The sequence below is a fragment of the Aspergillus melleus genome, assembly GCF_016097325.1.
Source record: "Aspergillus melleus strain CBS 546.65 chromosome Unknown contig2, whole genome shotgun sequence".
In the NCBI taxonomy this organism is placed as follows: domain Eukaryota; kingdom Fungi; phylum Ascomycota; class Eurotiomycetes; order Eurotiales; family Aspergillaceae; genus Aspergillus; species Aspergillus melleus.
The window spans coordinates 5,214,496-5,228,057 of NW_025763371.1; the positions used below are offsets into that span (position 1 = coordinate 5,214,496).

A 13,562-nucleotide genomic window follows, 5' to 3' on the forward strand; every position below is an offset into this window, starting at 1 on the left:
AAGACGTCAAAATTAGTCGGGTGCATAAAGGTAAAAAGCACGTCAGATGGTCGAGATATACTTGTTTCTAGCATTCCCCATCCAGCTGCCAGTCTGTCCCGGACCGAGAGAGTTGGTTTCGTTCCCATGTCGAAAGGACTTTGATCTGTCAACTGTGGGCTGGCTGTAGACTGACTTTATCGCAGAACAAAATCAACTAGAAAGTTTCTCTGATAGGTCCGGTGGAGCCTGTAGAATGAGAATGAAGTACTCGTCGGATGTGGTTGACATGGGCACTATATCAGTGCAAATCTCCGCCTCCAATTTCCGGCATGGTGCAGTAAAATATCAGCCAGTGGTCTGTAAATGATAGCAAAGAGGTCTAGTATCAGTCGAGTGTCGAGCAATACCTATCGGTCTCCACGAGGACTCGAGGCCTCTATCAGCTCTCCCGAGCAGTGGGAGCCATGGTTTGTCATGACGTACCGGTCCCAGAACCAGTCTCTTCAAATGGCTGCTGACAAACTAACGCTTCATTACATTCGTCTGAGTTGAGCAGTCGCCAGTAGAATGCTGCTTACTGTGTGAGCCACGTTTATACAGGGATGTCTGGTAAAGAGAAGGAAGGATCAAAGAAACCGCTGTAAGGAAGACAACATGTGATCTCGAGAGACCGATCGGGGTTAGCCTGGTAAGCAGCTCTATATCCGACCTCCCCGTCCCCCGTCGACCCCTATGAATACCTACGCAGATATATAACTCGAGCTACGATTCTTTTCTCAGACATGACCGTCGAATTAGATCTCCGATCGGGAATATGCTCGCAACAGGACGCGAAAGGTTCAGGATCAGCTCTGAGGCAGCTCGGAACCTGGGGGAGTTCCAGTTACTTCAAGTAAGAGGATATTCCATTTGACCTTGAGGAAATGCTACCATCTGAAGTTATTGTAGACGTGTTCGAAGAATCCCGCATTCATAACAATTACGGTGTAGTGAACGTCAGGGAATGATGGAGGAAGCCGTCTCGGCGCCAACGCCGTGGAATAATGAATTCGCCATTCTTTCGATGGATGGCATGGAGTCAACCGGACTTGATGATGCTCAGAGGCCCGAACCCCTCCAAACAAGCATATAAATGGGGAAAACTGGTTTGCTCTGCGACCGACTGTGGAGGCTAGCTTGAATGCCGTGGCAGGCGGGCCTGCCAGCGTGCCTCCGCTACGACGCTAGACAGTCGGTGTCTGGGCATGTCGAGCAGCGATCAACGCTGTGCGACAATCGGAACAATAATGGTCGAGACTTGATGCAGTGCCAGCTGGCAGCAGAATGCCAGAAATACCTCATCTGACTACTGTATATTCCCAGGCAGGCCCCCGGACATATCACAGGGTTTCCAACGGATGCGTTCAACGACCCCACCGACGTACCCCTCCAAGCAAGGCTATTAGATAAGAAGAATGCAATTGATGCTTCCTGGCATTACTATCACCTTGTCTCTTTTAGTGCTTCCAAGATCAGCTGGACTTCCAAAGAGGCATCTAGACCGTGGGAAAGAAAGGGACGGAAATGGGTAGAAGGGGGGACCAGCAAAAGCCACGGCTACGGAGATAGATTCCCCGCCAATTTCCCCGAAGTTGGAATGAAGCACGAAAGAAATACGGAGGAAGATGGGTCAATGTTTTCGCAGCGACGAGCACAGGAGCCAGCACCCGAACCAGGAACACCACGTCGGGACTGTGCCAGGATGGGACGGGGGAACCTGATAGACACACAGTGTAGACCAGCCAGGGTCGTTGACGATTCTAACAAGATATACAAAAGAGGATATGATGTTATATTGATGGTTCATCCGGATTTCGCTCCCAGTCGGGCCCATGGAAGCCGGCTGGCGATGATGTCATGTGACGGGCCGCGGGGATTCCCGGGACGCAGCGGTGCACGGCGAGCCGGCGGCCTCAGGACTAAGGCCAAAGCATCGTCGTCGTCATGGAAAAGACGAGCTGTTCTTCCAGCACGTTAATTCCCTCGGCCAACGGTAAATTCATTTTCCTATTAATTCTGCTGGCTTCCCGTTTTCTTCGCCCTTTTCCTTCTTCCCTCTTTCTTCCTCCCACAACTTCGTCATCGTCATCGTTCAGCCTCCCAACCGGTCACTGAAATCATACTGATCGCATCCGTCCCCACTACCCGGTGAGTTCTTTCAAGCTGCTGCCCCTCCATTAGCGGCTCGCTGCCCCTCCTCTGCTGGCCCTTCTAAATACCTGGCTCCGTATTCGTCGTCCGGTAAACCATTTAGTTGGAACTCTGCTGCAGAATTTATTAATTGCTCTTCTCCCTCTTCTCATCCTTCTTTCTTCATCACTCTCTACTTCTCTATCCTCAAGAAACTAATCCTCTTGTCTCTAAGACTTCTACCTACTATCTATCACAATGGGTGTCCTCGAACAGCTCTCCCGCAAGTCCGGTGTCATCGTCGGTGACGACGTTCTCCGTCTCTTCGAATATGCTCAGGCGAACAAGTTCGCCATCCCCGCCATCGTAAGTACCGCTCATCCTAGGCCCTTCTCCTAGCTCCCTAGCTCTATACCTTTTCCCATGAGCCCGAAGACGATCTGGACTAACCCATCCTATAGAACGTGACCTCCTCTTCCACCGTCATCGCTTCCCTCGAGGCTGCTCGTGACAAGAACTGCCCCATCATCCTCCAGCTCTCTCAGGGTGGTGCCGCCTACTTCGCCGGAAAGGTACGTTGAACATCTTGTGGTAAATATTCAGGACCGTCAGTAACCCCAATTTTCTTCCAGGGTGTCAGCAACGACGGCCAGGCTGCTTCCATTGCCGGTGGTATTGCCGGTGCCCACTTCATCCGTAGCGTTGCCCCCGCCTACGGCATCCCCGTCGTTCTTCACACCGACCACTGCGCCAAGAAGCTCCTCCCCTGGTTGGACGGTCTCCTCGACGAGGATGAGCGTTACTTCAAGCTCCACGGCGAGCCCCTCTACTCCTCCCACATGATCGATCTGTCTGAGGAGCCCGTCGACTACAACATCAACACCACCGCCGCCTACCTCAAGCGTGCCGCTCCCATGAAGCAGTGGCTCGAGATGGTAAGCTTTCTCGTGTATAGGTGAAGATTATGAAAGGTAACTAACGCCTACTGCAGGAAATCGGTATCACCGGTGGTGAGGAGGACGGTGTCAACAACGAGGACGTTGACAACAACTCCCTGTACACCCAGCCCGAGGACATCCTCGCCATCCACAACGCTCTCTCCGCCATCAGCCCCTACTTCTCCATTGCCGCTGGTTTCGGTAATGTGCACGGTGTCTACAAGCCCGGCAACGTCCGCCTGCACCCCGAGCTGCTCTCCAAGCACCAGGCCTACGTCCAGGAGCAGACCAAGTCCAAGAAGGACAAGCCCGTCTTCTTCGTCTTCCACGGTGGCTCCGGCTCCTCCAAGGCCGAGTACAAGGAGGCCATTAGCTACGGTGTCGTCAAGGTCAACGTTGACACCGACATGCAGTACGCCTACCTGACCGGTATCCGGGACTACATCCTCAACAAGAAGGACTACCTCATGAGCACCGTCGGCAACCCCGACGGCGAGGACAAGCCCAACAAGAAGTTCTTCGACCCCCGCGTCTGGGTTCGCGAGGGTGAGAAGACCATGAGCAAGCGTGTCCAGGAGGCCCTGGAGGACTTCAACACTGCTGGCCAGCTGTAAATGTCTCCAAAATAGTTTCTTTTTTCTTTTCCCGTTCGATTTGACGTCTGCCGATATGACGAATTCAGATACCAGTACATAAATTGATAAATTCGAAGGACAACAAAACAAACCAAAAAAAGATGACGGTCATTTGTAACACTTTGGATACTGGGGTCGGAGTTGAGGTGGTGGTTGATTGACGATGATGACGATGTATGTAGTATGGAGACGAATTTACACTAATGAACTTTTTTTGTCCTAAACGGTGTTAAATTTAAGATGTACAACCACCGCCGTTTCAACCGCTTCACCGTATGTCTGCATTGTCCGAGTAACCGTCGGACGTCGAGGGAAGGAGGGGCTGCCCCTCCTTGGGATCCACTCACAACTGTGTGCCTCAGGATTCAAGGACTCAGGCAAGAATCCGGTGGCCACCCGAGCCGCCACATTGTGGCGATCATCGTGGCAGTGCTTGTTGTAGATGTGGCTGGTGAAGTGAGGCGGTGCTACCAACTTTTGGTCTGTGATGATTTTGTCGGTGTTTAGTTACCACGGAGAATTGTTGTTCTACGGAGTATAGGGCTGGGAATTAATCTCCCTTGACTGGGTTAAACCATGACGTTTATTATTGTCCGGTTTCCGCGTGCCTCGTAGAACAGGTGGTCCTATTCATGTCAGTCACACGCATACTCAGTAGATAGAACTGTGTAGTAGCAAAGACTAGAGAGAGCCTGCATACTCCATTAATACATCTATCGCCGGTACTGGTAGAAACCTCAGGGTCCCTACTCCATACGGTATACTCCGTAGTCATACTCCCACAGACACGGTTCCTCACACAAGCAGTAAATACCCCGTACTAGGCGCTTGAATCCAAGACAAGTGCCTCACTCGATCTATTGCCCCGTCGGCAATTTCCTTGATTCGTTCAGAAATTTCCAATATTGAAGACTTATGATGTATTCAGGGTCTCCCGGCACAGAAATTTTTCCCGGGAGCGGCGGCCAGCGGAGAGCTTGAGTGAGCTATTTAAAGAATGTTGCGGGTAGCGTTGGACACTATTTTGTGGCCATCGCGGCACTAACGGGTTGGAGTTGCTGGGGATGTCTGACTATTGGGGATCTAGTGGTGGGTGGCCGCATGGCGGCGTCTTATGAGTTATGATTATGATTATGATTATGGCACGGATGACCAACGTTGGTTTTTGTATGGAGTTGGTTGGGAGTGTTGGCTGGAGAATTCTGGATTTCGCTGAGGAGAGGATGACTGAATGGTGGATAAATAGTCAATAATCGTATACTTCTACTCCGTACACTAAGAGTGTCAGAATCTTAATCGCGTGGGCAGAACTGACAACGGCTGCCTGAGGATGCCGTCGACACCTGACGCGAAATGGCCGCTGAACCAATCAGCGGACAGATCCACCAGCCGTGTCTCAGAAAGGTCCAGACCTCGACAGACGCGGATTGGTTGGCCAAAATAGTAGTCGCATTTTGCCCAATGAAGGATCATAGAGTGGGTCGTGGACTGTTTGTGGTTGCTCAAGTTTTTGCATTTCCTTTGTTGATTTGTTCACGACTGTTCAAGTCTTGACTGTCCATTTTCAGTAGTCCTTCCTCTGCTGACGGTGTAGCTGTATACAGATCCCTCGTGCAGTTGTTGTTCTATAGTAATAGTTTCGCTTCGATAGATCTTGTCCCTCATTCTCTAAATCCCTACTGTCATAATAAAGTCTCCACTGACCACGAATCCTCCAGACTCCCACGTCTTGCGCTTGCGAATCTACCCAAAGTCCCAAACCCTGAGGTAGATATGATAATGTTCCAGACCCGCCTCCACCTGCTCCACCCGCGCTAACTGCCTCTCTTTCTTTCTCTTTTGTCCTGTTCTTCCTGTCGCTTCTCCAGTCCCGCATCGTCATTCCTGGTTCTTATCCGTTCTCTGTCTTTTCTCCGCGGTCTGTTCGGTTTTGAATTTTCTTTTCTTTTCTTTTTTTCTTCGTTTCTTCATTTGATTCCATTTTCTTGTTCATTCTTAAACCCTTTTTCCTGGTGAGAAAGTCCTTCAATCTCAACGCTCTTCCACCTCCAATTCGCCCCCTAACGGATTTCATCCATGCCGTCTCGACTCTCTTATCATGGATTCTAATCCCCTTGAGCGCCGCGAGGGCGGCGCGGATCAATTCCTCGATCTCATCCAGGATCCGTTCAAATCAGCTGTATGTTTACCTTTTCCCTGTTGACGAAACGCCACTGCCTCCCGATTCTACCTTCATCACTTGCGCCAACTAACCCGATCCTCAGTTTCAAGTGAAAGCTGTCTGGGCCTCCTTGGCTACCTCCGCGGGCCTCGCTATCATCCTCGCCTTGCTCTTCTCGCTCTTTCGCCCTCGACACTCGGTGGTTTATGCCCCTAAAGTCAAGCATGCCGACCGCAAACACACTCCGCCTCCCGTGGGAAAGGGTCTTTTCGCCTGGGTGAAACCGGTTCTGAGCACCAGAGAGCAGGAGTTGATCAACATCGTCGGTCTCGATGCCGCCATTTTCCTGCGCTTCACCAAGATGTGCCGCAACGTTTTCATCCTGCTCAGCATCATCGGCTGCGGCATCATGATTCCCGTCAATATCACTCAGAGTGACGGCAACGGCAATGACCTTTCCGTGTTTTCCACCATGACTCCGTTGAACGTCAAATCGAATGCGATTTGGAGTCAAGTCGTCTGCGCCTGGACCTTCGATATCATCATCGCCTACTTTCTCTGGAGGAACTACAGCGCCGTCCGAGCACTCCGCAGGGCTTATTTCGAAAGTTCGGATTACCAGCGCAGTCTGCACGCCCGGACTTTGATGGTATGTCGCGTATCCTTCGTCAACCCCAACTTACCCCGGTAACTCACCGATTGAATGTCTAGATCACCGATGTTCCTGCCTCGGCCCGATCCGACGAGGGTGTGATGCGCCTGGTCGACGAAGTCAACCCTACCGCCGCCGTACCCCGAGCTTCCGTTGGCCGTAATGTCAAGGGCCTCCCCGCTTTGATCAAGGAACACGAGGAAGCGGTGCGGGAGCTCGAGTCGGTGTTGGCCAAATATTTCAAAAACCCGGATAAATTACCCGTCAATCGGCCGACTATGCGGCCCCCGCGGAAATACCGAGGCGACGGCGTCAAGGGCAAGGTGGATGCCATCGACTTCTTGACCGACCAAATTCAACGGCTAGAGGAAGAAATTAAGCATGTGCGCGGGTCCATTGACAAGCGTAATGCGCTCTCTTTCGGCTTCGTCAGCTGGGAAATGATTGAGCATGCGCATGCGGTGGCCTACACTGCGCGCAACAAGCATCCTCAAGGCACCACCATCCGTCTGGCTCCCCGGCCGAGCGACCTGATCTGGGAAAACCTGCCGTTGTCGAAATCGGCTCGCAAATGGAAGCGGTTCATGAACTGGATCTACTCGGCCATCTTGACGGTGATTTGGATCGTTCCCAACGCCCTTATCGCCGTCTTCTTGTCCAACCTGAACAACCTGGGTTTGGTCTGGCCGGCTTTTCAGACCTCGCTGAGCGGCCATTCCGAGGTCTGGGCCGCCGTGCAAGGTATCTTGTCGCCTGCCATTACCTCTCTTGTCTACATCCTTCTGCCCATTATCTTCCGTCGGATGGCCATCCGGGCCGGCGACGTGACGAAAACCTCGAGAGAACGGCACGTGCTTCACAACCTGTACGCCTTCTTTGTTTTCAACAACTTGGTTGTCTTCTCCCTCTTCTCCGCTGCATGGACCTTCATCGCAACGCTCGTCAAGTCGAACAGTGGCGAAGATGCCTGGAACACCATCAAAGGCGGAGAGCTCTACGGGAAGGTGATGGGCGCCCTCTGTCAAGTCTCGCCGTTCTGGGTGACCTACCTCTTGCAGCGAAACCTCGGAGCGGCCATCGACCTCGTCCAGCTGGTGAACGTGTTCTGGGTCTGGTTCTCCAAGACCTTCCTGGCCCCCACGCCCCGGCAGGCTATCGAGTGGACGGCGCCGCCACAGTTCCAATTCGCCAGCTACTACAACTACTTCCTGTACTATGCGACGGTCGCTCTCTGCTTCGCTACGTTGCAGCCCATCGTTCTTCCGGTTACCGCGCTGTACTTTGGCATGGATGCCATCATGAAGAAGTACATGCTGCTCTACGTGTTCGTGACGAAGAACGAATCCGGCGGACGTTTCTGGCGGGTCGTGTTCAACCGGTTGGTCTTTGCGACGATCCTCGCCAACGTGGTGATCGCCCTGGTGGCCAAGGTGCGCGGCACCTGGACGATGGTCTTCTGCGTAATCCCGCTTCCCTTCCTGATGCTGGGCTTCAAGTTCTACTGCATGAAGACCTTCGATGGCGACATCAAGTATTACAACCGAGCCAACCTCAGCGATGCCGAAGCTCTGGCAGTGGGCAAATCCAGCAAGAAGGCCGCCGAACGACTCAACTCGCGGTTCGGCCATCCCGCCCTCTACAAGCCCCTGATCACTCCCATGGTGCACGCGAGGGCGGCCGACGCGCTGAGCCGCATCTACCGGGGCCGTCTCGGCTCGGTGGGCCCGGAGGGCGAGTACTCGGATATCGCCATGAACCCCATGTCCACGTCGCAGCCGGGCAAGAAGATGGACGCTCCCTCGAACGCCCCCTTCGAGGTCGTTCCGGAAAACCACCTCGACTTCTCCTACTACAAGGATCGATCCGACTTCCGCGACGAATTTGGCGGCGGCATCTACGGGCGCCCGGACGACCTCATTACCGAACGCTCGCACACTCCTCACAGCCATCTGGGCGGCGAGTGGTCGCCCACCTCCTCGCGTGCATCCTCTCCGACGCCATCGCTACCGTCTATTCGGCCGTACGATCTGAATGGCAACGAGCACATCCACCCAGCGTTCCGCACGCCCTTAAACCGGATGGATAGCGGCCCGGTGGGCCAAGGACTCTACCAGCATGATGACGAGAGTCATGCCGGGCTCCTCAGCCAGGCACAAGGGCCGGCAATCAGCGAGACGACGACGCCGCTGGGTCGATGGCGAACCGGAGGATACGGGCCTGTGGATCAGGACGAACCCAATTCCACTTCATACGAACATTTTCGTGTGCCACGATAGATTTGAATGACGACCTTTTCTTTTTGTATCTGCCAGGGACTGTGGATCTTTGTTTATTTGTTTGGATTGTTGATTGTATAGAGCGTGGGTCATGACGATTGTATTTTGGGACTACCTGGAGTCAACAGGACATATGGTGCTGTACACAAGCATGTCTGGACATTTGCTGTATTTTATTGAGCAAGAATGGGCTGTACATAATATATAGAATTCTCTCCATTAAAATAACTGATGTTCATATCAATCCGTGAAGATGAATCCTCTGGTTGATTGCGGGCGGAAGTCCAGCGTTTTCTCCGGTCCGCCCTGATTTCCCCCCTTTCGTTTCCACTCATTTCCAGGGGTTGTCAACACTCCAACAACAACCTTTTTTGCTCCCTTCACCTCCTCAAGTCAGTTAGTCAATTGCTACCTTGGAGGCTCTCTATATTCCACCAAATTTACCAAATACTTCCCTCCGCCTGCTTCTCACCAGAACACCTCCGTCTCCGCCCGGGCCGCATTTCCGAGGCCAACCGCTCCGACCAGCAATCAACATCAACACATCAACAATCCCCCAGCCAGTGCGCGCAGGAAACGAAAGCCACCCAGTCCGGAACCCAAGCCCAGCTCGTCGAATCACACGTTTCTCTACGCTGCTGAACGCCAGGAACAACCGACCAGTGCCCAGCCTGCTGCCTAGCGAGACCGCGACGTGGTGCGCAAGTCCGGATGTTTGCTCGCAGACCATCGGATCCTTAGAACAACAGCAACAGCAACAGCAACAGCAGCAACACAATATACTCTGAATACACCATACAAGAGAATGGCGTGGTATTCTATCCTCCCGCCGAATTTGATCTACGTCGAGAGCTGGTTTGCTCGTTTCTTTGTGAGTTCGTTCGTTCGTTGACTTGCCTGACATCAACTTTGCCCTGAGTCGACATCCGGAGCAGAGTGAAGTCAATATGACCCTCTCGCTAACCTACACCTCTACAATAGGTCATCCTCGGTATAATAACCATCTTCCCCTGGGCGGTGCTTCTCATCTTCGACGTGAGCCTGTATTTGTGGCGGACGGTGGGGTATGAACTCCCCGTGGTCGGAGGTCGCGCGAGAGGCATGCAACGACCGCGCGCGCCTAGCTTGAACGAGAGACCGGATGGACAACGAAGGGCTTTCGGGCTGGCGGGATATGAAGATATTAGTACGGCGACGAAGCTGGATGTTACGGAGGCAGAGGGATCGGTGAGGCGGAGGACGCCGACCGATGATAGAAAGGAAGGTTAAGATGCTCTGCTTTGCTTTGCTCTGGGATATACTGTTGTTCTGGTGGTTGGGCGTACGACGGGGCAATTCAGTTCAGCCACCAAAGTGAACTGATAAGCTAATGGGGAAACAAGACTGGTCTATCTATACGCCGATGACGAGGCGATATCAGTTTCTCTCCTCAGCTGCTGGATTCGGTTTAGTGGCTGAGCAGCGGGGAGCGTCGGTCTGCCAGCCAGATTCCTTCATCTCTCTCCCTTGTCTCGTTGCATGCAGATCGCTCGAGGTTCCTGTCCGCTCGGTGCTTGGTGCAATCGGCGGTGGGCGGCCTTGTCGGCAAATCATAACAGGCACTGATATTTAAGATCCGTGGTTGCTCGTCCGAAAGTTTGGGTTGACTTCCTCTATCAACGTCCCCACCCGAACAGCATCGAGGCAGTCACAATGCAGCTGGATAGCCTGGATGACTGGATTCTCTACGTCGAGAGGAATCCTCTAGTTATCCTTTTCTTGGTCCTGGCAACCTGGCTGTTCAGCCTATGGAACCGAGTACGATTCACCTCTGTCGGATAGTCGGGTAAGACTAACCAACCACGCAGAGACAGCTTGATGTCTACAGCCATGAACCCTCACCAGAATCAACGGGCTATCCGCCCATTGAACCGCTGCCCGATTTCAACTGGGAAACCGCCGAACCGCTATGCTTCCGGCCCTTCAAGCCCAAATACCATCTGACAATGGGCAAGTGGTCGTTGCTACAGCAAGGAAGGGTTCCAATCTAACATGGCAACAGCGCTGTCCTCTCTTGACCCCTCCACCCTCATCCCTATGGATAAGACATATAAGGACCGGCTGGCTCTTCGCGCTAATCTCCTGCACCAATACCCTGACGTCGTCATCGCTATCAATGATCCCGAGGATACCCACGTCCTTGCCGCTATCAATGAACTCTACACGTTCGTCGTGGGCTCTTATCTTCCCACCCGATATCCCCGGATGTTCCGAGCGATCCAGACTGCGGAGAAGCACACCGTCCTGCATAGTCTCGTCACCGGCCAACAGGCACCCCTGGACTGGACCGCAACCCCTCAGAACGGCCGCCGACAGCTCGAAATCCTCGGCTCTCTCGTTGACGAGGACTTTCTCATCCTCTTACCAGAATCTTCTCCATCGTCGCCCAGCCAGGACCCGGATCCACAATTCACCACCTCCCAGAAAGAAGAAACAGAAGAAACAGAACCCAAATACGTCCTCCGCGCATACACCGCCTACTTTCCATCCGGCTTCAACCCAGCCGAGAAGATCGGTCTGAGGCTCGCGAACATCCACGCCCCGGTGCCAGGGTACAAGGAGAAGCTGGAACGCAGCATGGACCGGTTCTTTGCGCGCGTTGAAGTCGGCAAGTTCGTGCAGCGGGTCAATTGGAGCGTCACGACGGAGACGGACTTGTTTGCTGCGTTCGGCGGCGTGCATGGTTCTGAGGGGGAGGGCGGGGCGATTGAGGAGGGTGGGTTGAATGTTGATTCGGTGAGTTCCCCCTGTTTCTTCATTCCATCTTTCTGTTATTCCGGTTATCTCTCATGATAACACTTCATGACCCTTTGAACTTAAGACTAAAACCTCAGGTTATATATATGTGATGAGTTGAGTGAAAAAACTAACCGACTGAAAACGAAAAATAGACCCTCCTCCGCTGCGAACGCCAAACGCTCCATCGCCTCCCCCGCTCCAAAGCCCTCGTCTTCGCCTTCCACACATACACGTATCCGATCCAATCCGTCAAAGACGAAGGGCTCGGCGAGGATCTGGCCCGAGCGATTGACGGGCTTAAGGAGGGGAATGTGCCTGAGATGCATTGGTATAAGAGGGCGCCGGTTTGGGGGGATGCGGTGAAGAGGTTTTTACGATCTTAGTTAGACTTTTGCGGTGCTTAGATTGGGGGGGTTGAAAGGGATTTGAGAAGGGAGGAGGATGGAGGGAGGGTCTCTATATCTTTCTTTCTCTAATTTTCTCTATTGTGCACTCTGAATAGAAAGTCATGTCTTCTTGTTTGGTTGGGCTCATGTTCAGATTCAACTGTTCATCTTCATCTCTATACTTTTCTCTAACCCATAGCTACCCTAACCTTAAGACAACCGCTGAACCACCTTGATCAAATCAGCCGAAACACCCATAGCAGTCACATCACCACCAGCCCCGGCACCCTGCACAATCAACGGGTTTCCACCATACCGCTTGGTATAGAAGTTAATAATGTTATCACTGCCCTTCAGCCCGGCGATCGCGCTATCCCGATCAAACTGCTGCAATCCCACGCGGACCTCCTTCTTACCGACATCCACGCTACCCACGTACCGCACCACCTTCCCCGCCTTCTCCGCGCCCTCCTTGATCGCCGCCATCTGGCCATCGAACTCCGGCAGACGCGTCATGAACTGCGCGATGCCATCGCCCGTGGAAGGCAGGGAGGCCAACTCGTCAGGGATGAGCGATTCAATCGGGAACGAGTCCGGAGCCTGGACGTCCAGACCGGCGATGCGCGCCAGGATGGTCAGTTTCCGCGCGACGTCCATGCCGTTCAGGTCGTCGCGGGGATCGGGCTCCGTGTATCCGAGCTCTTTAGCCTGGGACACGACGTCGGACCATTTCGCGGACGAGGAGGCGCCGCTAGGAGCGAAGGTGTTGAAGAGGAAGGAGAGCGTGCCCGAGAACACGCCCTCGATGCGGGTCACTTCGTCGCCGGTCGCGACCAGGTCGCGCAGGGTCGAGATGACGGGGAGACCGGCGCCGACGGTGCTCTCGTGGTAGACGAGGGCGTTGCCTTGGGCGGCGGAGGCGAAGATGTCCTTCCAGAGGGCGAGGTCGGAGGAGAACCCCTTCTTGTTGGGCGTGACGATGGAGATGCCGCGGCGGAGGAAGGTCGGGTAGGAGGCCGCGAGGGCGGGGTCGCTGGTGTTGTCGACGAGGATGGACCGGCCGGGCGCGGCGGAGAGGTAAGAGGCAATTTCGTCGGCGGAGAGCGCGCCGGATTTGGTGAGCGAGGGGGTCGACACGGCGGCTTGCCAGTCCGACGTGGCGGGGATCGAGGGCGAGTAGGCCGGTGTCGGCGAGAGGAGGGTCTGCGTGGAGCGGGCGAGGAGGATGAGTTGGGGGGCGTTGGGGAGACGGGCGAGTTGGTTCAGGAAGGCAGAGCCGACGCCGCCGACGCCTGAATGATAGAGTTAGTATGGTTCTCTATTTGCGATGGTGTGGGGAATTGATGTGTAGAGAGAGTCATAGCATCCTCATCCTATACTGAGGGAGAACATGAAGACATACCAATGACACCGAGGTAGATAGGGCTGGCCATGATGATGAAGGATATGAACTAGAAACTGGAAAGAAACTGGAATCAATCAGATTGCAATGCCTCGAAAATCAGTGAGAATGTCTGTCTGACCTTCGAATTGAACTAGAGAGAGAAGGTGAAGGCGAAGATGAAGATGAAGAACAGAAGAAGAT

The 13,562-nt window shown here is 53.6% G+C and overlaps 5 protein-coding genes across 5 annotated transcripts; 4 read left to right on the forward strand and 1 right to left on the reverse strand.

Annotated features, from left to right (window-relative positions):
- Window positions 1–2,409: 2,409 nt before the first annotated feature.
- On the forward strand, window positions 2,410–3,703 carry FBA1 (fructose-bisphosphate aldolase FBA1; the record flags this gene model as incomplete). The annotated part of the gene is made up of 4 exons (XM_046086328.1): window positions 2,410–2,517; window positions 2,613–2,723; window positions 2,784–3,086; window positions 3,143–3,703. The coding sequence occupies 4 exons, from the start codon at window positions 2,410–2,412 to the stop codon at window positions 3,701–3,703; spliced, it is 1,083 nt and encodes a 360-aa protein (XP_045942291.1).
- A 2,119-nt stretch (window positions 3,704–5,822) lies between these two features.
- Window positions 5,823–8,813, forward strand: LDX57_004657 (putative DUF221 domain protein; the record flags this gene model as incomplete). The annotated part of the gene is made up of 3 exons (XM_046086329.1): window positions 5,823–5,903; window positions 5,989–6,534; window positions 6,597–8,813. The coding sequence occupies 3 exons, from the start codon at window positions 5,823–5,825 to the stop codon at window positions 8,811–8,813; spliced, it is 2,844 nt and encodes a 947-aa protein (XP_045942292.1).
- Window positions 8,814–9,618: 805 nt separating this feature from the next.
- LDX57_004658 (uncharacterized protein) lies at window positions 9,619–10,082 on the forward strand (the record flags this gene model as incomplete). Its single annotated transcript, XM_046086330.1, has 2 exons — window positions 9,619–9,684; window positions 9,795–10,082. 2 exons carry the CDS (start codon window positions 9,619–9,621, stop codon window positions 10,080–10,082), a joined length of 354 nt encoding a protein of 117 aa, XP_045942293.1.
- Window positions 10,083–10,505: 423 nt separating this feature from the next.
- LDX57_004659 (heme-dependent oxidative N-demethylase family protein) lies at window positions 10,506–11,974 on the forward strand (the record flags this gene model as incomplete). The annotated part of the gene is made up of 4 exons (XM_046086331.1): window positions 10,506–10,610; window positions 10,661–10,802; window positions 10,855–11,588; window positions 11,744–11,974. 4 exons carry the CDS (start codon window positions 10,506–10,508, stop codon window positions 11,972–11,974), a joined length of 1,212 nt encoding a protein of 403 aa, XP_045942294.1.
- A 213-nt stretch (window positions 11,975–12,187) lies between these two features.
- HOM6_2 (homoserine dehydrogenase) lies at window positions 12,188–13,410 on the reverse strand (the record flags this gene model as incomplete). Its single annotated transcript, XM_046086332.1, has 2 exons — window positions 12,188–13,269; window positions 13,380–13,410. The coding sequence occupies 2 exons, from the start codon at window positions 13,408–13,410 to the stop codon at window positions 12,188–12,190; spliced, it is 1,113 nt and encodes a 370-aa protein (XP_045942295.1).
- Between the last annotated feature and the right edge of the window lie 152 nt (window positions 13,411–13,562).